This window comes from Mustela nigripes, chromosome 1 (genome assembly GCF_022355385.1).
Source record: "Mustela nigripes isolate SB6536 chromosome 1, MUSNIG.SB6536, whole genome shotgun sequence".
Lineage (NCBI taxonomy): Eukaryota > Metazoa > Chordata > Mammalia > Carnivora > Mustelidae > Mustela > Mustela nigripes.
Window position 1 is genome coordinate 204,445,360 of NC_081557.1, and position 25,470 is coordinate 204,470,829.

Here is a 25,470-nt window from a genome sequence, read left to right on the forward strand (position 1 = left end):
GGCAGACAGAGTGGAAGGCAGAGTCAGAGGGAGAAGCAGGCTCCCTGCGGAGCAAGGAGCCCAATGTGGGACTCGATCCCAGGACCCTGGGATCATGACCTGAGCCGAAGGCAGCTGCTTAACCAACTGAGCCACCCAGATGTCCCTGTGCTCTTGATCAAGGGCAGGCCGGCCACTTGTATCTTTTCTCTCTGACCTTCAGACCAGCTCCACAAGGAACTTGACATGGTCTCTGTGGTACAGGTGGGGAGACTGAGGTGTGGGATCAATAGCATTTTCCTGGCCATGCCGGGCTGCATGCTGTGGTCTTTTGCCACATCTGGGACCTCTCACTTTTGTTAAACTGGTACCTTAGAGACATAAGATCAAATCTTTGCTATTTTTTTCCCTGTCTGAGGATTTGAAAATGTAGATGCTACATGTAACTTTCATGAACGCTTGTCACTGGTGAGCCTCTTTCCGAGGGCAACTCCTGGAGCACATTGTCTGTCTGTCCTTCCCTTTGTTCCTCTTCAGCAGGTGTCCTAGGCATCCTCTGGGACTGTCCCCAGACTCTTGGCCTTCACTCCCTTGTCCGGTCCCCTCCCCAGAGGCACTGGCGTTCACATCAACCTTCATTTGGTGCTTAATCATCCTGGGCGTCTTAGAACATTCTCTCCATGTTGCTCCTGCTAGAGGCCTCTACATCCCCTCGACCACCACCAGCCTGGCCCCTCCGCATGAGTCTGGTCTCTAGTCCACTCCCTGAGGCCCCTGGGACACCAGCACCTGGGGTCGGGTTCCCTGGAGGTAGAGTCAGACAGAGAGCTACTTAAGCTGGGGGACAGTGAGGAGGAGCGAGGAGGGCCATATAACATGGTGAATGTGTGGGTCAATCAAATGAATGGTGACTGAATAAAACGAGGTGCCCAGGATAGCGATTTTAAATGAATTCAGTATTCTAATTAAAAAGAAAAATGGTCAAGGAAAAAGAAAAAATGGTCAGCCCGCATGAAAAATCTGATTATACTCTTACTAGAGATGCGTGTCAAACTGGAGGGTACAGAAAGTGAACAGAAGAATGGGAAAGGAGTCACCGTGCCATGCCAATCAGAAGAACATGGCAGGGCATCTGGGGCCGTAATTGGTCAGGTGTCTGCCTTCGGCTCACATCAGGATCCTGGGGTCCTGAGATCGAGTCCCGCATTGGGTTCCCTCCTCAACGGGGGTCTACTTTTCCCTCTGCCTCTGCCTCTGCCCCTCCTCCCTCCCTCAAATAAATAAAATCTAGAAAAAAGGAAGAACGGTGGCATAGCTCTGTTGTCAGAGTTGGCTTTTAGGCAAGAAGCCTTCCTAAAGGTAAAAAGGGAGCTTTCACAACAATAAGAGCAGTAAGAAGTTACATTCTGTTTTTTTTTTTTTTTTTAAAGACTTCACTCATTCATTTGAGGGGGTGAGGCATGCGTGCAAGCAGGGGGAGAGGCAGAAGCAGACTTCCCAGTGAGATGGGAGCCTGACATGGGGCTCGATCCCAGGACCCAGAGATCATGACCCAAGCCGAATGCAGACACTCAACTATCTGAGCCCCCCAAGATGCCCAAAAGGTTACAGTCTAAATCTGGTTCATTCAGATTCATGCATTGAGTAGCTTAGTCTCAACGTATCTGAAGCTAAAAGAGAGAGAAGCAGGAGAAGTGGACTAACGGATGTAGCAGGAGATTTTTAACACTTCCTGCTCTGTGACTGGCGGATTGAGCAGGAAAAGGTCTGGAAGAGAGGGGATCCCAATAGCAAGACTCCTAGCTTGGCCTTCGGTACCCCACGCGGGACTGTCCCTGATGGGCACGTTCTCCCCACTCCCTCGTGGAGCGTGTAGGAATGTTGGCTACGTGCTGGACCATAAAGCGAGTCTCGGCAGCTGTGGAGGTCTCTTTATAGGGTCTGTCCACTGCCATAGCCAGGCCGGCTGGACTCCTGCGGTGCTCGCACACCCGTGAGTATGTGTTCCACCATGAGCTCCGTAGTTGAAAGGAGAATCACTGCGGAGTCAAGCGATGATGCTGAAATGTGTGCATCTGAACTGTGGTGCACAGCTGCCCCGGTGCCTGGAGTGGGTGCTCATGGTGCTATGGTGCAGGCACCAGAGGGGACAGAACGTGGAAGGTCGTCTTGAGGCTAGAGAGAGAGAGAGCAGTGAGACCCACCCAGAGGAACTGGAGGCTGGGCAGGGAGGGAGGCAGAAGGAATTAATGAAACAGAGAATGAACAGACTGAACCAGCAAGGGAATCCCTGAAGGTGGGCTTCCTTCCCAATTCGTTGGATGAGGCCTCCAAAACCTTGGCCCCCAAAGCTGATGAGGACCCAAGAGGAGAGGGGCGGGGTGGGGCGGGGCTGTCCAGTGGTTAGCAGAGGTGGAAGGACGCCACGCCCTTGACAGAAACACAGCCCAGCAGGTTACGTTCATTCCAGGGATGTGATTTTTTTCCACACCTGAAAATCAGTATAATGGGCCACATTAACAGAGGAAAGTAGAATTGTCTATCATTGCAGCAGACACAGGAAAAGCATTTGGGAAAAGCCAGTATCCATTCGTGGTAAAAACAAAACCAAAGAAAACAAAACAAAACTTAACAAAACAGGATTTAAATAGAACTTCCTTAATCTGACAATGATATAAAAACCCCAAAAAGCAGCATATGTAAGTTTTTCCCCTGAGGTCCCGAGCAAGAGGAAGACATACGCTCTTACTGTTCTGTTCAAATGTTTATCGCCAGTCTTAGCATATGAAGAAAGTAAAAACAGTAAAAATTTTAAAACCACAAAGGAAAGATGAAAATGTTCTTATTCTCACATCATATGATTAGGACATCAAAAATCTAAAAGAATCAATGGAATCATTATTAACATTAATGAATGCTTGGCAAAGTGCTAGATATTCTGTCCATATACTATAGTCAACTGTGGGTACACTTAGAAAATAGCATGTAGATTTAATGCAATTTTAATCAAAATCCCAACAGGTGTTTTGTCAAACTTAAGAAGATGATTTTAAACTTGGCATAGAAATGCAAAGGGCCAAGAGTAGCCAGGATATTCTTGAAGAAGAGTAAGTAGGAGGACTTCCGCTGTTTGCTGCCAAAACTCATTACAAAGTGAGAGCAGTTCAGGACTGTGTAAGTGTTGGTATATGGAGGGAAAGACAGACAGTGGACTAGAAGAGCATGCCCAGAAATAGACTACCCAGCGCAGGCATACATGTGCAGAGCAGGACCGAGTGTGCTCTTTTCAGTTGGTGGTGCTGGAATAAGGAGACATGCACATGGGAAAAAGAAAGAAACGGGTGCCGGAGCAGAAGCAGCCTGCCTGTCCCCCTGGCCATGGGAAGGACGGGAAAGCTGTGATGTCTTCATGTCTCGGATGCCCCATGGCTGCTCTGGGAGTGCTGGTGAATGTCCCAGAAAGAAGGCAGACACCAAGGATTCCATTTCTGTACATGAGTAGAGAGGCCAGACTGATCTGCGGCCCATGACTGTGTGTTGGGTGTAGAACCACGGAGAGGGGCTGGCACATGGCCATTCCTTATGGCCTGGGCGGGGCTACATGGGTGGCCCTTCGTGATGTATCTTTGAACCACATGTTCTCATCAGGGGCTTCTTTCTGGGTTTGTAGTCCAGCTTCCAGAAAACATGCTTGGCCTGAGCCTTACAGCCCTGCTGACTGCTGGGGTGGACAGTGGTCACCAGCTGGGGTTCTGCAGGTGAGCCCAAGGGAGGAAGAAGATGGGACAGAGGGGACAGGATGTATGGAGTGGGGGGGATGAAGGGGCCTGCCCTCAGCAGGAGACGAGCTGCTGACAGATGGCGGGAACTGGGGAAGGGCCTTGGGGAGGGGGGTCAGGGGAGGAGACAGTTGCTGTAGACATGTCAGAGGTGAGATCTTGTGTGTTTTCAAAAGGTGCCCATTTTGGTCATGACTTTGGCAGATGGTCACCTGGGAGGGAGTGACCCGAGAGACCGGTCAGGAAGAATGTGACCAGCTCTGTGGGCCCAGCGTGGACCGCGGGGCATCTCTGCCCCATAGGTGTTTAGTCAGGCAGAGATTGGGGCATGAGCCATGGTCTTGATGTTTGTGAGAGGGTCCAAAGGTGCCGAGAGCCCAGAAGAGGGGCCCCAGGGGCTGGGGTGCTGAACTGAACACACAGGCTTATGAGGGAGCCATGCCCCGAGACCAGCACAGGAGGCCCAAGTCTCTAGAGGTCCTCCACCCAGTGTCCCCAGTGTCGCCGTGGTAGGCTGCTGGCCACGGGGAGAAAGAAGCAGTTCACTGTGTGTGCAGCTGGACTGGTCCCCGGTGGTCCCTGCGCAGAGCGGGGAGCAGGTGCAGTGGGGAGCAGGGGTGGGGGTGCACGAGTGCAGACCAGTGGGGGCTTCTTGCCTTAGTTGTTTGGACCAACGCACCAGGAAGTCCTCCATGGTGCAGCATGTGTGAGACTGCATGCGTGACTGGCATGTGTGTGGGGTAAGCAGACACTCTTGGAAAGGGGGAGTGACAGCTGTCACGGGTGGGGGTTGGAAATGGCCCGTGAGCCCCCCGGGCAAAAGGGAATGGGGAGGAGGTGGCCCTGGGACCTTCGGTGCCTCTGATGTGGTACAGTTGTGGCAGGAAGGCTCTTGGACTGAGCTGGGGGGTGCCCGCGCTTGGCCAGGGCCCAGAGAGGGGGTCGAGTGTCCCTAGGTTGCACAAAGGTCCCTGGACCTGGGGACACAGTGGGAGGCCTCTGGTGCTGGGGACATCCTGGAAGGAGGCATGGCAGGCCATGGTATGTTTGTGGTTGGGAGGTGGCGGGGGGGACCGGAATAGGTTTGTGACCAGAGTTGCTAAATATAAGGGAGGCTTTAGAGTAAGTGGACAACAAGGAGCCGAGGGAGACGGTGATGTTTGTGTTGAATGTGGAGAAACTCGGGGCTATGTGTCCAAGGCCTGGGTCCATACAGCTGTGTGTGGAAGGTCCTCGGGCAGAGCAGGGGCAAAGCAGGAGGGACAGGGAGGGACAGGGCCCAAACCTTGCCCGCGGCAGCTGGAAGCCACTGCTCAAGCTCACCAGAGGCGTTCCCTGCCTTTAGGAGCTCCTGGGGCGTCCGGAGGCTCAACGGAAGCTGTGAAGTTTTTAAATGACCAGGGGCCACCACCACCCACCAGACTGGAGAACAGGTAGGGTGGGAGAGAAGCCGCTGGGAGAGCCCAGAGAGCCAGGGGATCTGGGGCTGGGCAGAGAGGTGGTGGCAAGGGCCAGAGTCTGCACACAGTGGCCCACAGGCCAGAGGCTTGTCTTTCAAATAAAGCTTTATTGGCACACGGTCTCTCCATTCATAGGCTGTGCTGTTGTCATAGAGGCCCAGCTGGGTGGTATGACTGTGGCCCACAGACCTGGAAGTGTTTGCTCTCTGGCCCTCCTCAGAGCAAGCTTGCTGCCCTCCAGTTAAAGCCACATTGCTGAGCTGGCTTTGGCCCTGGGAGGGGGAGAGGACCTGGCCGTTCTGCTCCCTTTCCAGAGGGCCCTCTGGGGAGTGCCCGGCCCACAGGTCCTGCTGCCCCTTGAACGTCTCTGGCTCTAACCAGCATCCCATGGGGAGCTCCCCATTGCTCCTTCTGGCTCTCTCTGGTTCTGCGCCCCCACTGGGTCCTCCCTATGCATGGGGATCTAGAGCGCTGTGCCCAGAGGAAGTTTGCAGGGGAGACCGCCCAGGTGTGGTCTGCAGGGACTGGCAGTTTGGGGGCTGGACAGCAGAGGGCGCTGAGGTCATGCATTTCCTTCCAACCTGTCCAGACCTGGGGGTGGGGTATGCCTGCACTTGAGGGGCTGATCCTCAGATTATCTCCCTCTGCCACGCTGGAACCTTGAGTAGAGTGTGTGTTTTCCAGAAGACCTGGGTAGTCCTTACGGGTCCAGGGCATTAAGGGGAAGGTACTCCTCCTCCTCCCCAGACTGGCATGGGGCAGTGAGCAGGAACCCATGAGAGGTGCCTGGGGAGGTGGGAGGCTACTGGGAGGGCTCCTGCCAGAATACAGGAGGGGCTCTCAGCAGGATTTTCTAGGTGGCTGCAGAGTGTCCTGTCTGCCCAGCGTGCCTGTGTTCCCGCTGGAATGTCTGCTCCCCTCTCATCTGTGTGCTCTGGCCAGAACACTCTCCCCTCACTTGCTCCCAGAGCTGCTCTGACCCTGTCCCCACAGGGCCTCTGCTGCCACTCCCAGGTGCTTACGCTTCCCAGCTCAGGACTGAGCCCTGGGCGGGTGTGGGGAGGAGGGAACAAAGAAAGGGCCTCTGGGCTCTCTCTGGCCCTGTTTTGCAGCCCTAGGTGCTTGGTACCTGTTTCCTGTTGTCTTGCTTTCTGGGCCGTAGCTCCCCATTGAAGGCCCCTAGCTTAGCGGCTAGGTAGCTCACTGGTCAGGCAAGCCTGACCTGCCTGGGTCTGGGGGGAGGGGAGGCAAGGACCCCCAGCCAAGCCGGCACTCTCCCCACTCCCCCTCTGTGCAGCTCTGTGCCCTGCAGTGCCTACCACAACACACTGCCACCCCTGCCAGACTTTGCTTGCACCCAGACCCACACCTGGTTTTATTAGGGGCTGGTCTTTGTGGGCCCAGGTCTGAGTTCAGTCCTTACCTGGCCCTGAGCCGGCATACCCATCCGAATAGGGAGGGTGGGACAGTGAGTGTGTCTGGTGTCCTGGACACTTGCCCTCAGCAAGTGCTGGGACTCTGGGACATGTGGATGGCCTGGGAGTCCCTCCCTCCTCTGCAGGTGAGCCAGGCTCCGGGAGCTGAGGTTGCCATCCAGCTGAGGGGGTCTGTCGCCAGATTCTTGCGCCATCTCTTCCCTCTCCTTGCCCTGCAGTCAGCAGAGAAGGGCAGGTGGACAGTCGGAGGGGAGACACAGAAAGCCCCCAGGGGACACAGAGATTCTGAGAGACCCCGCATGTGGAGCTGGGTAGGGGCAGGCTGCTGTTCGGGCCACACGTGACAGACCACACAGACGAGATGAACTTGTACTTCCTCTGCTGGGATGTGGGCATTTCTGTCTGAAGTGATTAAAATAAAAACAAGCTTGGGTCCTGGGTGATAGTGTGGACAGCCCAGCGCCTGGGGGCCGGGTTTTCTCAGGGTCCCAGCCAGAGGTCCCTTGGGTACCTACCATGCAGTCTGGTTCTGTCCCTGGTCCCTGGTGTCTTCCAGGGTCTGGCAGGCCTTCAGGGCTGGAGGCCCACTGTCCCCTCCCCAAACCTACAAATTAGTACAGGCCTGTCGCATATAGGGAGGGAAAATAACTAGTGTCACAGAGTCACCACCCAAGAAAACTGCCAGAGTGTGTCCTCGGAAGGTGTGTGCATGCGTGTTGGAGGGTGAAGTTGGAGGGGAGGAGTGTCAGGATTGGGGAAGGGAGGGTGACGTGTGTCCCGTTCGTTTGCCTGCTGGGCCTGGCCAGATCCTGTCTCAGCCTTGCCAGTCTGTGGTCAGTACCACATAGCACCCTGCGCACCGCTTCCCTCTCTCGCCACCGCCCCGGGGGTAGGAGCTGGGCTTGTGTGCTTCCTCTGCCAGACTTGGTTTATTCCCCAAAAAGGGGACTTGTTCGTGTGCTCCGGGGAACCTGTCTGTAAGTGGCGGCCCCCACTTTCCTTCATACTGCCAACTGTCCTGTTGGAGAAAGACGAATCCTGGAAAATGGGGGGGGGGGCATGGAACTTAAAGTTGAGGCCCTAGCAAAGGCGGTGGCTCTAGGCCCATCCAGGCCTGGCGGGTCATCCACGGAAGCCCGGACACCCCGGAGGGCTGGAAGGCGCTCTCTGGGCTGAGGCTTGTTTCATTATGCCCTGGCCTACCTGGAGCGCAGGGGGCAGGAGGGAGGCGGGGCTGCCTGGTGCATCCCTGCCCACCTCTGGGTGGGGGGGTGGGCGTGCTGTAGGCTGCTGCTCCCATCCTCTCTCACCGCTCTCCCCCACCTCTCCCAGCGGGTCCTAGCCCTCTGTGCAGCCTTCCCCCATCCCCCAGCCTGTCCCACAGCCCTGGGCAGTGCTCCCCCTCCTGGCCCTCTTCTTGCTTGGTCCCCTCCCAGCGTTTCCTGCACTCAGGGGTGGCGGTGTGGATGGTCATGATGGCTTCTGCCCCTTCCTCGCTCTTGACTTGATGTCAGTTCATACTTTGGTTGCAGGTGGATCTTGAGAAAAGCAGTCTGAGGCAGCGTGAGCTCATGCCTGTGTTTTGTAAGATTTTCACCTCTCAGGCAGATCCCATGCTCTGTTTCGCGGACTCCCCTCGCTGAGTGCTTACTCTGGGAATGCTCATGTTTCTCCCACAGAAAAGCAAAAGTTGGCATGGTCAGGGCGGTCAGCTGAGGGCCCGACTCCTAACCCAAGGGCCACTCTCCCAGCCCCTTGAGCCTGTGGGCATTGCCTTTTGCAGCCTGGGGCAGGATGCTCCCTGAGGTCTGCAGCCTCCTAATCCTCCATGGTGGGGGAGGGGGTGCTGAGCCCTGGAGCCCATGAAGATGGGACCCTGACACGTACCACGTGGTGCAAAGAAGCCCTTTGGGAAGAGCGGTCTGCCCCTGGGTCTCCAGCAAGTCAACAGGCCGTTTTGCTATGACACCTAGGTTCTAGACTCAGTTTCCCATTTCTTCGTCCTCTGTCCACTGGGATCTGCCGTGGTTCCTTCACTCGCAGCCTGTGGAAGGCAGACGAGGCAGATCGTAGGACACAGACGCGTGAGACGAGTTGTAGGAACCCGGCCGAATGCGCAGGTTGGCATCACAGAGACTCGTGCATATGGAGGCTTTTAATAGACTCATCAGCAGCTGTGATTAAGGCTGTGAACTGCGCCACGCCGCTAGAGAAACCAATTCTGTGCAGCTGCTGTGCCGACAGAGTGTTACCCCATCAACTGAAGTTCTAGTCTTCCGATTCGGTAGAGAAAATACTTGAAAAATGATCTCACAGCGTGACTTATGTAAACGGCTTTTTTTTTTTTTTTTTTTTTTGGTACATGAGACAATTGAGATAGAGTCTGAATCCCAGGCAAACCACAGCTTCCTGCAGTGTCCTGTTGCCATGGGTTACGGAGGGAGCGGAATGGAACTTCAGCTGAAATGTCTTTAAACTTCCCTGACGTGCACGGGCACGCTGCCGCAGGGACCGGTGTAGGGTAGATTGGCTCGACCGGTGTGGGGCGGAGGTGTTCCCGTCTTAAGATGAATTTGGGGAAAGGGCTGTCAAAGGAAGCGCACTTGCTAAATGAGCAGCAGGTAAGATCTTCCAGCTGTCTCTTGTCATTGAACAGATTTTCTATAAGGAAGCTTGGCAGCTCTGTGACTGCTTTGATTTTAAACCGTTCAGTGAATGGGGGATTTTAGGTGTTGGCTTTGAAAACCCTACTGATGTCTGCATCGCGGAGCCCCCCGGAGCAAGACTGGGCCGGGAGGGAGGGTTGGCAGCAGCTGGTTGGGGGGGCACCAGCCCAGCCTCCCTGACTCCCAGCAGCGGCTTGCCTCGTGGGTTAGCCCTCCAGAGAGCATCTGTGCCTTTTTCGTCCTTAACCATCGTAATGTGAATAGATTTGAAAGATGAGTGAGCTCATTGTGTTGAAGTGTTAAATTTCAACGGATGACAAAAATCTATCATAGTCTTTAAATCACTGTTTTATATCTAATATTGTAAAATGTAACAAGTTGATGCTGCTCTGTACACACACACGGAGGATTCCCGGCATAGGGATCATTCTCCGAGCTTTTATATGAAGTTGAAGTTACTATGAAACGTCTTTAAAAAAGGTTTGAGATTTTAAAAAGAATGTTTATTTTCCTCTTGCAGCTGTGTTATGTTTCCATAAAGGTAAAAAGAAATTATTTACGGGAGAGTGTCACGAATGATAGGATACCAATATTAAATCTGTTCTTTTCTGAGAGTGGTTTCATCTTGGTATTTTCCTGGTGTCGAACTGGAACCTCTGGTTTCCAGTTAGAAGGAACAGGTTTGGGTGTGAGGTGCAGGGGGAAGGAACTGCCCCCTTTCCTTTACATGGAAAATAGGAATAGATTAGATGGAGAGGTCACGAATGATCCTGACACAGGGTGTGCATATTTTAATGTATTTTAAAAATATTCAGGATGTAGTTTGCAAAACCCAGGGACTACTAACGCTTACTCTAGAGGGTGGAGAGGCGCCTTTGATGTTTACGGGCTTGGGTGTACCCACCTCTGGCTGCCTCACGTTCCCGTTTGCCCCACTCCTCGTCCTGGACGGAAGAGTGAATTTTGGATATATCGTGTCCTTCGTGGACCAATTAGCCAGCTAGTTATTTGTACATAAGTGTGGGTTGCATTTTTAGTTCAGTGGTATATAAAGGCAAGTTTTAGAAGATGTGGGTTTTTATTCTGAGTCAACAAAAAAAGGTCACTAAAAATCTGTTTGCACTTGACTGTATAAATGATTTGGATCCCTTTTGAATTTTTTGCAAATGCTCGAATTCGCAAATAGGTTGTTGGCATGGGGGTGTGCAGATCTGGTGGCAGCGTTTTATTAGTAAGTGGCTGTCCATGAGCAGCTCACTCCCCTCTGGGGTCCAGGTGGTACCAGAAGGTCATGGGGTGAGTGGTAGGTGCTGCGGGGGGTGGGGTGGGGCGTGGGAAAGTGGGCAGAAAGACGGTCCTCATGGGGGGCTAACCCCGCGGACACATGGTGCAAGGGGGAGTAAGATTGGGGGCCCATGTGGGAAGGCTGGGTCCACACCTCGCCAGCTCTGCCATCGGGAGCCAAGTGCTTCTCCCTCGGAGTCTTGGCTTGGTGGTGGGGAAGTGGGGGGGCCCCAGTTGGCTAGGTGGCCGTCTGTGGTGTGTGTGTGTGCTCAGCGGACACTGTTCAGCAAGAAAGGCTGCGTGTCTTGCAAGCGTCTTTTATCTGAAGCTGGAGAGCCTTTCCATCTTGGTAGGGATGCTTTCCTTTCCCACAGTCGTCCTGGGGAGCACAAAGGAGAGCCGTGGCTGCCGCGCCAGAAACAGTGAGAGGCTCTCACTGGCCTGATGAACAGACCAGTTTCTCCATCTTTTAAGATGTGAAGTTGAGCGGAAGTAGACTGGAAACACGCATATGCACCCCTTTGTCCAAACAAAGCAGTCGTGGCCCTCCAGCCACATGGGACGGTGTCAGCCCAGAGGGGCTGAGGTGCTGTGGTGGTGGGGAGGGACACCAAACCCACAGCCTGAAAGGACTGTGATTGTCACAAGAAGAAAGTGGCAGCAAGCGTCCTGTATGTACCTCTCGACCCGCAGCTGCTGTGGCACTTGTGGGGGGCCAGGACTGGGGGTGCACGGCCCCCACCCTGCCTCCCACCATCCTGGTTGGGTGCCCACCAGGCCAGTACCCCGTAAACGGCAGACCCTGCTGGCAGAGGCCCAGCCGAGCTTGTCCTCCGGGGAGGCGCAGGCTGGGTGGGGAAGAAGGCAGAGCCGGCCACACAGTCCAGCTCCAGTCACAGGCCCTTGGGGGCTGGGGGATGGGGAAGCTGAGAGCCGGGTTAGGTGTCCCCAGGGTCAGGCCGTGTGGGCTGCCAAGCAGCCCAGCTGGCCATGGGTTGGGAGCAAGTATGTCAGGCGTGCCCTTCTGTAGGCCAACGCGCCTCCTGCCCGGCGGTTCCGAACCTCTGGGAGGAGCAGGGTGGGTTGCACAGAATTCTTTTGCATTCGGCTGAGTTTCTCTCTTTTTTTTTTTTTTTAGCTCAGATGAATGGACTTCTCTGCACTGCTCATCTCCCCTGTCGGCCTGTCCCACTCCCGGTACTGCTCCAGTGCCGAGCAGAGCTGGGGTGGAGGGTCGTGGGCCTGTGTCCAGTGGGCTGGCCCTGTGCGGCTGGCGGTCCGTCAGTCTGCGTACTTGGCCCCAGATCGCTTTTGGCCCTAAACCCACTGGGGGAGGGGCCTCGGGTCTGCTGGGGGCGGCCACGCTCATCCCACAGAATGCACTGCTTGCAGACACATTCTGCTCTCCCTGTTGGAGGCTCTGCTCCTGGCTGTCTGTATAAGAAGACCCCCCAGTCTGTTTGTGGAAGATTTCAGTTTCTGTCTGCACATCTGCCCCTTTCCTTCAGTGAGAAGCAGGCGCCCTGGTGCTGGCCGCTCTCCCTCCATGGTATTTGCCGGTCCTGTCTTCTGCTCCCCCAGTCCTGTGGTGCGACCGGCATGGGGGCTTCTTTCTCCCTGACTCCCCAAGGGGCGTCTGGCACACTGTGCTTTCACCCTTTCATCTTTTCATCCTTTCTTTCACTTGCCCTCCACCCCCGAATGACTTGGCTGTCAGTGTGTGTCATCCCCCCAGGAAAGAAAGGCCAGATTTCCTAAAACCACAGGATGTCTGGGTGCCCTGGCATTGGAGCAGCTTTCCTGGGGGCCCCCCGTTCCCTCAGGCCCCCTCCCTGGCTTCTCTCCTCCAGGTGCTATCACTTTGAGACTGCCCTTCTCAGCCTGCTTCTATCCTGGGGACTCCTGACTCCAGACCATATCCATTCCCAGCTCCCTCTGGATGTGCCGGAGGCGGGTGGGAAACAGTGGCCAAGTCGGACTTGGGCTTCTCCCTCCATCTCCCCTGCCCCTCAGTCAGGCCTTCCCTTGAGCCCTCCGTGTCCACAGGCCCATGGACTCAGCCCTCCAAATCTGTCCCTGTGTTCTTCTTTCCTCGCCCCCACCTTGCTCTCTTGCCTGCAGCCCTGGGCACTGCTCACTCCGCCCTGCATTAGCCAGTCTCCCGCGACACCCCATGGGGATGCCTTTGCGTGCCCTTCTCTGTGCTGTGCTCTCTCCCATGGCGCCTGACTTGCCCAGGCAGCAGCGATCTGACATTTTTGGATTCATCTCCGACACCCAGCAGAAGCACCTGTGCGCGGGGCTGCCCGGTCTGGGGGCTGTGGAGACGGCTTTGTTGCAGTGCGCCCCCCCCTTTCCCTGCACACACGTGTGCAGAGGCATTGACGAGGGGAAGCAAACCACTGACACGTCTTGGCCTTTATGAGAAAGCATATCCCTGGGGTTGGGCTTGCACTTCACACAAGAGTGGAGCTTGGATTCCGGCCCCCTGCATGTCTCTGCATGTCCCATTCCTGCAGGAGCTCCTCCGCGACAGGGTCTGTCTCACAGCGAGACTCAGTGGAGCATCCCAGGAAGGGACGTCCCAGCGCTCACTGCTGTCTTACTGGGATGTGAAGTTGTGGGTGTCATTCCAGACCTTCTGCCTCTTCCCACCTCGTGTCCTTCTTGAGTTGGGCCAGCTGGTGAGGAAATGGGATTGGCAGTCTTTATGTCAAGGTCAGAGGATTTGGGGGTGAAGTCGGATGTACACACCGAGTTCCTCGCATTAGTGTGGAGCCCGTGTGCCACTCACCAGGATGTTTGCAAAGTGTGTCATCTCAGGCTTCCCTAAGGGTGTGCCAGGAACACTCACTCTTACGTTCTTGGGGAAATGCTGTCATCCATCGTAGGTTTGGGCTGCTTGGGTCTCTTCTGATTTTACTGAAGGATGAAGAGGTCTTTGGGAGGCAGGTGCAGACACGCACGCATGCTTTAGGGAGAGAAGCCTGGGTTCGATTCTGAGCTTGGGCTCTGCCCACATCTGACCCAAGGCCCTCTATTGCCCCGTCCCCTCTCCCCCTCGGGCTGCACCCAGTGTGGTGTGCTGTGCTCTGATGGGTCCCCCCTGGCCCACATCACGCGGCACTGGACACACCCAGAGTGCCTTCATCCTGTGTCATTTGCCCCATGTCCTCCCTATTTCCCGGATCACGGAAATCCTTTATTGTGCACATCCTAGTTTGGACCTTAGAAATATATGCCCCTTCCCTGCCTCCACGGGAGCCTTCCCTCCAGGTGTCTCTTTAGCTGGGCCTGCTGGAAAGTGGTTGTGTGGAGTGTGCCTGTGCTTGTGACTCATGTGCGTGAACATGGAGAGAGCCGGGGCTGGGATAGATCACTGGCAGCCCAGTGTGGGGACGGCCTCTGGGAGGTCTATGGGGGTCACTCCTGTGCCCCGCCACTGAGGGACCTGGGAGCTGACCAGCAAGGGCAGACATCAAGGCTGTGGTGGGCCCACCTCAGGGGCCTGGCAAGTAAGGCTTCCCTGAGAAGGCACAGTTGATGCCATAGCCAGGTGGGTGGACCAGCCAGGTGAGACCGCAGGGGGGAGTGGAGAATGGGGGTGAGGGCACGGGAAGGGCTGGGTCCTCAGAGTCCTGGAACTACACTCGGCAGGAGGAGACAGGGGTTATGTCAGGACCTTGCACACGTGACACACACAGCACGGATCCCGGAAAGTACTTGGTATTTTCCTTGCACGTTTTTCTATTCATCTTACTTCATGGTTGACAAATGTGGCTCATGGCCTTTGAATTGATTTTGTAACTCCTTTGGGGGTCATGGTTGGGCGTGAAGTCCCCTGGGCCCGCGGAGCCCAAGTCAGGTTACAGCCCCCGCAACAGGCCCTACATGGGCCCACTCTTCCGCATTCAGTCCAGTGAGGAATCATCTAAAACTTAAACAATCAAGTGTGGTTTTTTTTTTTTTTTTTTTTACGATTTTATTTATTTGAGAGAGAGGGAGACAGAACGAGAGAGCACACAAGCAAGGGGAGCTGCAGGCAGAGGGAGAAGCAGGCTCCCCGCAGGGCAGGGAGCTCAACCCAGGGCTCTATCCCAGGACCCTGGGATCATGACTGGAGACAAAGACAGATGCTTAACCGACTGAGCTCCCCAGTGCCCCAATGATGAAGTTTTTAAAAAGTCACGTAAACATGTATTAAGGCTTTTTCATCATTTGTGTTATTTCTATTCTTTTTGTATTCAGAACGTTTGATACATTTGGGCAACGTCCAGCCTTTAGTCTTTTATTTAGGACTCAGATGGGGCTGATTAATACTTTGTATGTCCAAGGTAGGAAATTCTGTCAGTGTCTCAAAATTGAAAATTGGTATTATATACGACTATATGCCAAGTAATTTGGTGAGGATCTAGCTTAATCCATGCCCTTGTCTAGTATTACAGACAGGTCCAGCATTGAGAAATGCTAGCTTCTCATATACTTTCCTTCATATTAATGATTGGAAACTTTCACACTGTTAATTCAAAGTAAAATATCCACAGAATGTGTCCAGGGTTCCTGCTGGGAACAAGTCTGATTACCACTGAACTGTCCAGTTTAAGAGGCTGACCTGAGGAATGGAGATGGTTTGAACTTAAATTGCGTATCTACCATACTTTGTAAGTTTCTTTCAAACAAATATGTTATGTCAGTGTAAATTCCAGTCCTGCAAGCATATGTTCTAGAACACTCTCGAGCTGTTTCGTTATGGTAAGCAGAGGGAGATGATCACTTACTGGGACCTTTGTCACTGGCGGCTTGTTTTTGCAGTTCTGCGGCTTTTGTAAGTGTAACTTGCACATACGGACTACAGAAAGAGCCCACGAGTATAGACTGATGAAAACGAGTTGTGATCCAGATTGTCCTGGACATCAACATAAACATCAGGGGCATTAAGTTGTAATTTGTAACGATGTGTGTAGTAGTCCTGTGGTCTCCCTGTGCTGAGACCTTGGGAATGCCCGACTTTAAGTCATGCTGAGCAGTGGGCCTGCCCCCGGGGGATGCTCTGTGGCAAGTATCGGGGTTGGGGGGAGGGTTCCGAAGCTTTGCCATTTTGGACCACGCCCTCCCATCAGCTGGGCTGTGCTAAAAAAAAATTACAGACCAGGCTTTAAAAGGGTAACTGGGGTCAGAACCAGGCATGTCATCGATCCTGAGGCAAACAGAAATGATTTGGGGGTTCCCCCTCATTTCCACCTCCCCGTTGTTGTCAGGTTGTCTGTCTGCGCCTCCTCCCCACTCCTCGCTGAGCACCAAACACTGGCTGCAGTACAGCCCGCTATGCACCCCCCAACCCCATGCTCCCCGCAGGAAGCCTCCCGGCCCTGCTCTGCCAGCCCCTGCTGGTTGGGGGGGACCACATCATCTCTTTAGGCCTCCTCTTGGAGCAACAGCCCCTGATCGGTGCTGCTCAGCCTGCTCCCATGTCCATCTCAGGGGCCAGGGAGCTGGGGTGCTGAGCAGATATCAGCTGACATCCGCCTCTGTGCGCCTGTAAAGGACAGTAAATATGGGACAGTAAACAGAGGAATCAGGTTCTGGTTCCTAGTAATTATACATTAGTTACTTGCAGATTAAGTAAGCTAGTTAGGAAAAGCATCATCCGTTTCTCCAAAAATATGTGAACTTGTAGAGGACAGTGGTTTTTTGTCTGGATTTTATATATATATATATATATTTTCCCCCCCAAAGATTTCATGTATTTATTTGGGAGAGGGGCAGGGAGCAGGGAGCCTGATGCGGGCCTCAATCCCAGGACCCCGAGATCATGACCCAAGCCAAGAGGTGACTCAACCGACTGAGCTCCCCAGGCTCCCTGTGTCTGGGTTATACTGAAGCATGTCTCCCTAGAACTCCAGCTGGCCTATGAGCATCACTAGGGTAGCAGGTCCAGAGCAGAAGGTGGTAGCCATGAGTGAGGCCAGAAGTCTAGCTTCCTCATGACCCCTCTCACACTGTGGTCGGTGTGCTAGGAGCAGTCCTCATGTGAGCTTGAGAAGATGTGGGGTTATAGGGGGACATCTGTGACCTCTGAGCCCTGACTGGCCTCTCTGGGAAGAGCCTTAGCACAAAGAGCCCATTAACCCTCAGCTTTCCAGATGCCTAGAACTTTCCTTGGCACTTTAAAGATTGATTGATTGATTTGGGGGGAGGGCAGAGGCAGAGGGGGAGAGAGGATCTCCAGCAGACTCCCGGCTGAGCACGGAGCCCAATGCAAGGCTTGATCTCACAACCCGGAGATCACGACCTGAGCTGAAACTCAAAGTTGGAATTGAACCGACCACGCCCCCCCCAGGAGCCCCGAACATTCCTTAGCATTTTAAGTTTGGGAGGTGCTCTTTGGGCTCAGCTTCCCAAACTGGGGCAAGGGAAGGGAAGGCACATTTGAGGCTATGGCTTAGAGATCTTGAGTGCCTCTTGGAACATGGTGAACAGCGGAGGCACCCAGAATGCTGGAGCTCCTCTTCCGGAGGACGTGCTTGGGGCGTCCTGGGAATGGTCTGTGGGCAGTGAGCTCTTGCCCCTGCAAAGGACAGCCCCAGCTGTCCTTTCTGAAAGAGTCCGCTGGCCTGTGTCTGGGCCTTGTGCCACTCCTCCCCTGTTTGCTGCCGGCCCTTCTGGTCTCTGACTGGCCACAAGAGTGACCATTCTCAGGGCTGTCTTCCAGATCCCAGACTCTCCTCCACAGCCTCCCCCGGGCTCACCCCTTTCCCCAGCGTCTGATCTCAGCATCCTTCACTATCAGACACCTCGTGGAGGACTGTGTTTCCCGGAGGCCCCCTCATCTCCTCTTGTGTAGGTTCCAGCTTCCACTGATGAGTTCAGAGCTCAGGGGCATTCTCCATCAGAACTTTCCAGTGTGCAAGGGTCTCTTGTCCTTTCTGCTGGCTCTTTTCTCCTGGTGGGCTTTTCTCTTGGGTCCCGGGGCGGTGGGGTGGGGGGGGGGGGGTCCAGTTTGAATTGTGAGCTCACGTTTGGGCGGGCTCACTTTTGGAACTCCAGCTAGGCCTCCAATGGGCTGCTTTCCTCCCAGAAGGATTAGGGAGCTGGGCATCTTTGTCCAAGAGCCCCGGGGCATGTGGCTCACGCTCTGCACCTGACCCCCGGCCCAGCCCCTTCCTGCCCCATCCGCGTGGCTTCCCCGCTGCCCCTCCACGGCACCTCCCTTTCACCCCCACCTTTTCCCATCTCTTTCGGCTTCAGGGACACGCCTCTGTCCTGGATCGTGGTTTTGGTTCATTTTGGGGGTGGGCGTAGAGAGATTTTTAGTGCATTTGTTCCGTCTGCTGACATCTGAGAATGTTGTTTTCACCATCATTGCGACACGATGTTGACCATGGCCTTCTGATTGGTGAAGTTTGCATTTCATGATTAATTTCTCAGATGTTATTATTGACAGTATTTCTGATTCTGTGTGTGGCCTTGTGGATTTTCTTCGCATAATCTCGAGGGAATACTGTGCCTTTAATGCTACTGAGTTTATAACGTGACTGTGGGTGATTTACTGTGAGGACGGGAGGGACAGCTTCCCACACAGCACTCGTCAGCCTGGGAAGGAGACTACCCTGTGCTTCCAGAGGGAAGTTTAGACCCCCAGTGGTTGAGGGCTGATGGCCTGGTGCTGGCTGGCTGCGGTCCACACTTGGCTGCCTGTCTGGCAAGATGGAAGTGTGAAGACTGGACACGCACCAGTGTGTGTGTTTGCTGTTGGGAACAGCTTGATAAAGTGCCAGGGGTCAGTTTTAGAGCAGTTCTGCCCCCTGGACTCAGGATGGTTTGAAATCACGAGGAGCCCCGATCCCAAAACTGTCAGAGCACAGGCCTGTTGGAGCACAGGCCCTTTCCCTGGGGCAGAAGGTCATCCCTTAGTCAGGCCTCTAGCCTTGCAGGTTTAAGTCCCACAAGGTGAGGGGCTCCAAATGCGAGAGGGTCCCCCATCTTCCAAGTAGACTGGGAGGCGAGGTTTAGGGGGGCCTGGTGTTAGGAATGGTCTGTCAGCCGGGCCTTTGGGCAGACCGTCCTCATGTCGTGCACTCTGGTGTCATCTGCCTCCACAGAAAGGACATGGGTCTTTCTCCAGGCCAGAGTGCCAGGGATTCTGTGGCCACAACTGAGCCCTGGGGGGCTTTGGTCACCACCGGGAAATGTGTAGCTGCTAGGATTGGTTGTGTGCATGGTGATGACCGGAGGGCAACTTGGGGAGGCCCCAGAGCCCGTATCTCAGCACATGTGCCCTTGGGGATCGGTCCTCACATCATCCTGGGGAGCTGTGGTGCCAGGACGCCCAGCGAGGTGGCAAGCTATCCCTGCAGGCTCCTGTGTCCTTCTCTCGTTGGCTCTTTCCAGCCTCCTGTGTCTGTGCACCCAGGTCCTCTCCTTCCTTAGCCGCCCCTCCCCTCCCCACCACTGGCCCCGCGGCCTGTGCGGCGTCTTGCAGTCATCTTCCTCAGATGGGCCTTTTATTAGTCCCTCTGTCTGTCCTCCCCGGTCCTCCCTCGTGGCCTCCCACTGCTTGCTGGCCTGTTCTCCTCTTGCACAACTTGTTCCTTCTTGCCCTGGTGCCTTTGAGGCAACCGCCCTTCCCTGCTTCACTCCCACCCTGTCCAGGCTCCCTACTGGCAGGCGGGCTTCGGGCTGACCCCCGAGGGACTCTCCCCTGCACCTGTCCCCAGCACCCTGCGATGGGGCCTGGATCCCCACACAGGTGGAGGCAATTGAGCAGCCTGGCGCAGGGTGGGCCTGAGTACAGTGTGCGGGGGGCCTGTGTCCTCAGTACCCCATGTACCCCACATGCTGCCTGCACTGCAGTGGGCTCCTGAGCCTGCCTTCCCTGAGGTGTTCTAATGGTGTCAAACATGCTGGGATTTGTTCTCTTCCCATGAAAGTGGTGATGACTCGCGCAGAGCCCTGGGTCCCTGGCCCGCCCGGCTTGGGCGGGGTTCGCTCAGGAAGTGGGAGCACGGCACTCGGCGTACAGAGGTGCCCGCGTGTCCTCCGGAGCCCTTCCCTGGAGTTGGGGCCCACTGCACTCGCATGACGGACCTACTGCTTCCCGACTTGTCATGAGGCTTCATTAACTCATGTCTCTCTCTCTTTTCTTTCAGTCTGCAACTGTATCTGATGGTGGTAAGTCCCAATTTCTGATGTCTATTTTTTATTATTTTTAATGAAGTGTTCAAATTGTGGAAGTGTGTTTGCCATTGGTTGACCCAGAAGAGATGTTTGCCTTGCCTCTCCCCGTCCCCTGTGGGAGGGTTGCTGTCGGGGCTGAGGTGGGGGGAGCTTCTGCCGTGGCTCCCAGCGGGCAGGGATGCGAGTTCTGGAAGCCGTTCACTGCAGAGACATGTTAGGAGCCCAGCCCCGAGCCGGCCTCGGCGGCAGCATGTCCCATCCCACACCTGTCCTGACGAGTCCAAACATGCTGGCTTGCTAACCAGCAGGAGAAGATTGCAAAGCTCTGGCCGAATTTGAGCAATTCTGGAAACTTGGGTGAGACTCAGGTGCTATGGAAGGGCCCAGCGAGTGATTTGAGGCCCCAGGGTAAGAGGAGGAGGTAAGAGGTAAGAATGAAAGGAAGCCTCCTTCCTGCCTCTAAGTAGTGTCGCATGTTGGGGACTCCTTTTCTGGGAGCGACCCAGCATGGAGAGGCCACAGATGTCCTCTTGGCCTGGAAATTGCTCTGACGGAACCTCGTTCTTTTAGCTCAGTGCTGGTTCCCAGGTTCTTATGATACTCAGGAAAGTCCTTATACTCTCAATTTCCCTTTTGTTTTCCACATGTTTTAATTAATATATTCTTCTGTCTTTTGAGAATCGAATGTTCTAGTGTATCAAAAGATATGAGCCCTGTGTTCTCATGTCTGCCGACAGCAGGTCTGAGGGCCGGCAGTGGTGGCGGCAAGAGCGGGACAGGTCTGGGGTTCAAGGGTGCCTGGGGACCCAAAGGGAAAAAGAAACTCAATGTGGTGTTCTCGACACTGTTTTTTGGCACAACCACTGGCTTTGGTGGTGGGCCCTGGACGGGGCTGCTGGCACAGCGGGTGGCTCAGCTCAAGCCTGCAGCCCTGCTCCCTAGCGCTCGTGGGGTGCCTGCAGAGCACCTCTTGAATTACAGACATGCTGATCCCTGAGGTTGGGGCCATGGATTGGGAAGGTTGTGTTTGGGGATTGATTTATTCTAATAAAAGGAATTACGTTCTGTATTTCACATACAGTGATAATTATGCCATTTAATCAGCCTTCAGCTGGGAGTGGGAACGATTTCCTTAATGAAAAGAAATAGAACCAGTAACCAAATCCAGGAAAAAAAGCAAGTGGTTTCTATAACATTCTGTTTATGCTTACCCTTTCTTTCCTGGTAGAAGACATGCATTTCTGCAGGGGATTTATAAATGTGAGAAGTTCAATTTCAACATAAATATTAAGCCTAATCCCCATGACAGTTTTGTTCTGTCAGGAGTGGGTGCAGGAGTCCCAGAGGTTGGGAATCTCGTCCTCTCGGGGTGTGTACAAAGCCAAGCCCCCTGAGTGTGGGGAGCCCCAGACTCATGGTCCTGTGTGTCCTTCCTGAGGAAAAGGCACCCCGCTGGTGGCAGGCAGGGCCCCTCCCCTGCAAGGCCTTCCACCCTTGCAGACCTGGGTGCCTCAGGGCACCTTCCAGGCCCTTCTCTGTGCAGGGCAGGAAGGGAAGGGCTCACTATTCCATGAGTACGCCCTGGACATCAGGAGCTGCTTCAGGCAGCTTGTGTGTGTTTTATTTTATTTTTTAAATGCTTTTTAAATTTTTCCACCTTTGATTTCTCTTCTGATTTGTAAGAAGAACAAGTTTCTCATTGAATTTGCACGCTAGGTCTAGGAGGAATAGATTATATTCTGCCATCTTTGCAGGTGAGCGCACTGAGCCAGAGAGGCTACGCTGATCAGAGTCACAGAGAAACCAAGTTAGTGGCTGGAATTCGGGGATTCTGACCCTGAGGTCAGCCTGAGCACAGAACCTGCGGGGGGAACGCGGCCACCGAGTCTCATGGCTCCCGTCTTCCCGCCCCATCTCGCCCCAGGTCTAGCCCCAGCCCCCCTTCCAGTCCCTGACCCTGCTTCCTGGGGACACTTCCCCAGCAGCAGACAGGGGCCTGCCAAGTGGACCCAGGCAGAGGCTTGCAGTAGGTTTCCCCATGGGGATGTTTGGGGTGCTGTGCTGGCCGGGAGAGTCAGGTTTGCCGAGGGGCCTGGGAGCTCCAAGCAGCACACCTGCTCCGGGAGGAAGGCAGGGCCCCAGGAGCCAATTCACAGGTGGGGGAGGTCTCCACATGGGCATCCTGCGTGGCCTTGGTGAGGTGGCCATCACCCACCCACTCAGAGACACCGTCAGTAACCACTGTCTTCTGTTTCACGTAGTGTCCCTTTATCTCACAGCCTCTCACCGTCTAGTGTGGCTTTGTTTTAGGGAAGTGGACAAGGCTGGTTTTGTGATCCTTGTCAACTTGAGGAGTATTTCCACTTTCTCACAAGGAGAGGCCTCATCGACGGCTCCCCGCCGCCAGAGACCCTTGTGCAGGCAGGGTTGGAGGTCGGCCCCTGTGGAGGGCAAGCCAGGACTGGGGAAGGGGAGGGGGGGGCGAAGCCCAGGGGCAGCTTCTGCCTCAAGGAAAGGAAGAACATTCTAGCATCACAGAGAGTCTTAAAAATGGAGCTGTCACCCTGTGGGAAGTTATTCAAAACTTGCTCTGAGTGGCCGCCCACAGCTGAAAGCCAGAAGGGCCGAGGTGGGGCGGTGAGAGGGGCCGGCCCGACTCTTAGTCTGGGCTTGGAGTGGGGCGGCTTTCTTGTAATAAAAGCTTCTTCCTGTATTTGAGTTCTCTCCTTTTTTTACCCCGTACCAAGCAGCTTTGCCAGGATTCCCCTCCCACCCAACTCCTACGTCCCCAAAAGGTTAGGCTGCTTTCTGCCATTCCTAGATGTGCCTTTTTGAAGCTGAGAAGTGAGGTGCGAGGGGGAACGTTTGTTCCCCCCACCCCAGGCGCATGCGGTGGGCACGGCCATGGACACAGTCCCCGCAGGGGCCACATGACACCTCTGCCCAGCTGTCCGTGAACGCTACCTCACCCGTCTGGCTCTCGGCTCTCCCCCGACACTGCTCCCAGAGCCTCTCTGTCCCCTGGGGGGCCTGTCCACACCGCCTGCCTCCCGCAGTCCCTTCCCCGAAACTACCAGCCCTCTGTGGCCTACTCCCCTACCAACACCCAGCTGGGCCTGCTGGAGCTTGCCTGCACCTTGCTGGGCACCATCCCCCTGCCCTGGTCTCATGTGCCCCTCAGGCCCCATCCCTGTCCTGTGGCAGCTCCTATGAGGGATCTGTGCTTGCCAACCAGCCTTCCTCTGAGTGTTGGCCTGGCTCCATCTGTGCCCAGCACTGCCGACGCGGCTGTCATCCTCATTATCTGTCTGTATGGCTGCGTTGTCTACCTGTCCACCTGCTGGCAGGTGGCCTCCCTGCGGTGGCTTTGGTGCCCTGCACAGCAGGCAGTACCCAGGGTGGCCGCTGGATGAATGACTGAATGAAGGCGTTCACAGGACGCGCAGGCAGAGCCTTGGCTGGGATAGTGGCTTTCAAAGGTTTTAGTCGTTGGTGGAACTCTCTAGAACACAAGCAGGCAAGCCCCGCAGAACCGCATTTGGTAGAGCACAAAAGCAGAGCAGTCTGGTTGAGTCATGGTGCTGGGGCTGCAGCCCAAGCCTTCTTCCAGGTGGCCGGCCCATGGGGGGTCACATGTGGCCAGTCTCCTGTCTTCCTCCAGAAGTTGCCACCCATCACCTCTCACTAACAGACACACATATTTTTTTTAAGATTTTATTTATTTATCTGACAGAGGTCACAAGTAGGCAGAGAGAGAGAGGAGGAAGCAGGCTCCCCGCGGAGTGGAGAACCCGATTCAGGACTCAATCCCAGGACCCTGGGATCATGACCTAAGCCTAAGGCAGAGGCTTAACCCACTGAGCCACCCAGGCACCCAGAGACACATATTTTTGAAGTCCGTTACGAACTCTGTGCCATAAACGAAGAGCAGTCCTTTCTACTAGTTTTGATTATTGTTTTAACATCAAAACGGGAACATTTTTGAAGTCGGCAATAATACCAGATAAAAGACGCATGGGATTTTTAATTCTTGTTTGTTCTCTGAATGTACATGGGCTTTGATTTTAAGCCTCCTCTCGCCTGTTTTTATGTCTGCTCTTTCCAAGGACGTGCACAGTCTGGGGAGCCGTAGGGCAGTGGAGAGATGGCTGGTGCGTCCCCGGGCTGGTGGGTTAGGAGGGAAGGGGCAGCTGAGTTGTCCTGTGTGGCCGGAGCCATGGGGGCCTTGCTGGGCTTCATCGAGCCAGCCTTGACTTTGCAAACTCTGGGGCGGTGCCTCTCCTACTTCTGTCCTTAGCACTCCATCACGGGGAGATGGGGAAGTGTCCCTTGCTCTTTAGTTCCTGTGTAACTGGGAGCTAAAAAAGCTGTGTTCATAAGTTGGGATCATTTAGTAACTGTGGTCAGAGTAGAGGGCAACGATATGTCATGTTAGCAAGCCACTAAGATGACACATGTCACGGACCTTGGGCCTCAGGAAAGGCGCCGTCCAGAAACAAGGCCGTGTGTTCTTGGCCACATTGGTACCTGGCCATGCACACTCTGGCCCGTCCCCACTCCTAGTACCCATATTCTGCACGCAGGCTCTTTGGGTTTCTTTTTACAATTATTTTCATTTTCCCCAGCTTTACTGAGGCAGAGAGGACAAATAAAAATTGTATGTGTTTAAGGTATGCGACACGGTGATTTGATACACATATACAATGTGAAATGATCACCGCAATCAAGGTATTTAACATGCCCATCACCTTGCATGGTTACTTGTGGGGAGGTGTAGATGAGGACCTTAACATTGACTCTCTTAGCATATCACAAGTGCACAGGACAGGTTTGTGAAGTGTGGTCATCATTTGGACCCGAGGTCCTCAGAGCCCAGTCATCTTATAACTGAAACTCTGTGAAGCTCAATCACATCTTCTCCGTCCCCCTTGCGCCACCCCTGCTAACCACCTCCTGCCTTTTGCCTTTGTGGACTTAGACTCCAGGTGCCCTTGAACTTCACGCTGAGACACAGGGTTTTTTTCCCCAATAAATACAGGACAGTCCTGGAAATACATTGTCCTTAGGATTTTCTTTTCTCTGACCTACTTTATTGTAAGATACAACCTATGATACTGTGACAACCGACTATGTGTGGGTCAGCTGTGTGTGTCATCAGCAAGTCTCCTAGTCAATAGGAGACTTTCCGCAATGAAGTTTCGAAAGAGAACACAGATTTCGGGTTTGTGACTGTGTGGGGAATGAGTTAGATCACCCTAAGCCCTGTGCTGTTCAAGCATCCGCTATATTTTAGATCCCACACGCGAGAGAGAACGCACAGTACCTGTCTATGTCTGGCTTATTTTATGTAGCATATTGTCCTCTGGGTCCATGCATTGTGTCCCGAAGGAGACAAGAATTCCTTCTTGAAGACTGAACAGATAATTCTCCCCTGAATGGATATATCATAATTTCTTCATCCCTTCACCTGTCGACCAACACCACGCCTCAACTGTTGTGAACACAGGGGTGCAGATCTCTCTTGGATGTCCTGATTTCAGTCCCTTCGGACACATACCCAGAGGTGGGGTTGCTGGGTCACAGGGAAGCTCTATTTTTATTTCCTGAGGAACCTCCCTACTGGTTCCATAGTGGCTACACCCACTTACCTTCCCACCAACAGGGCACAAGGGTCCCTTTTCTCCACGTC

General features: G+C 54.3%; 1 protein-coding gene across 3 annotated transcripts in view; it reads left to right on the forward strand.

Annotated features, from left to right (window-relative positions):
- Window positions 1-25,470, forward strand: part of RGS12 (regulator of G protein signaling 12) — a 101,298-nt gene that overhangs the window by 35,712 nt on the left and 40,116 nt on the right. For all 3 annotated transcript variants that reach the window (XM_059379982.1, XM_059379990.1, XM_059379998.1), the window contains exon 4: window positions 19,754-19,775. In XM_059379982.1, coding sequence (XP_059235965.1) covers window positions 19,754-19,775 — 22 coding nt within the window. The remainder of the gene's footprint in view (window positions 1-19,753; window positions 19,776-25,470) is intronic.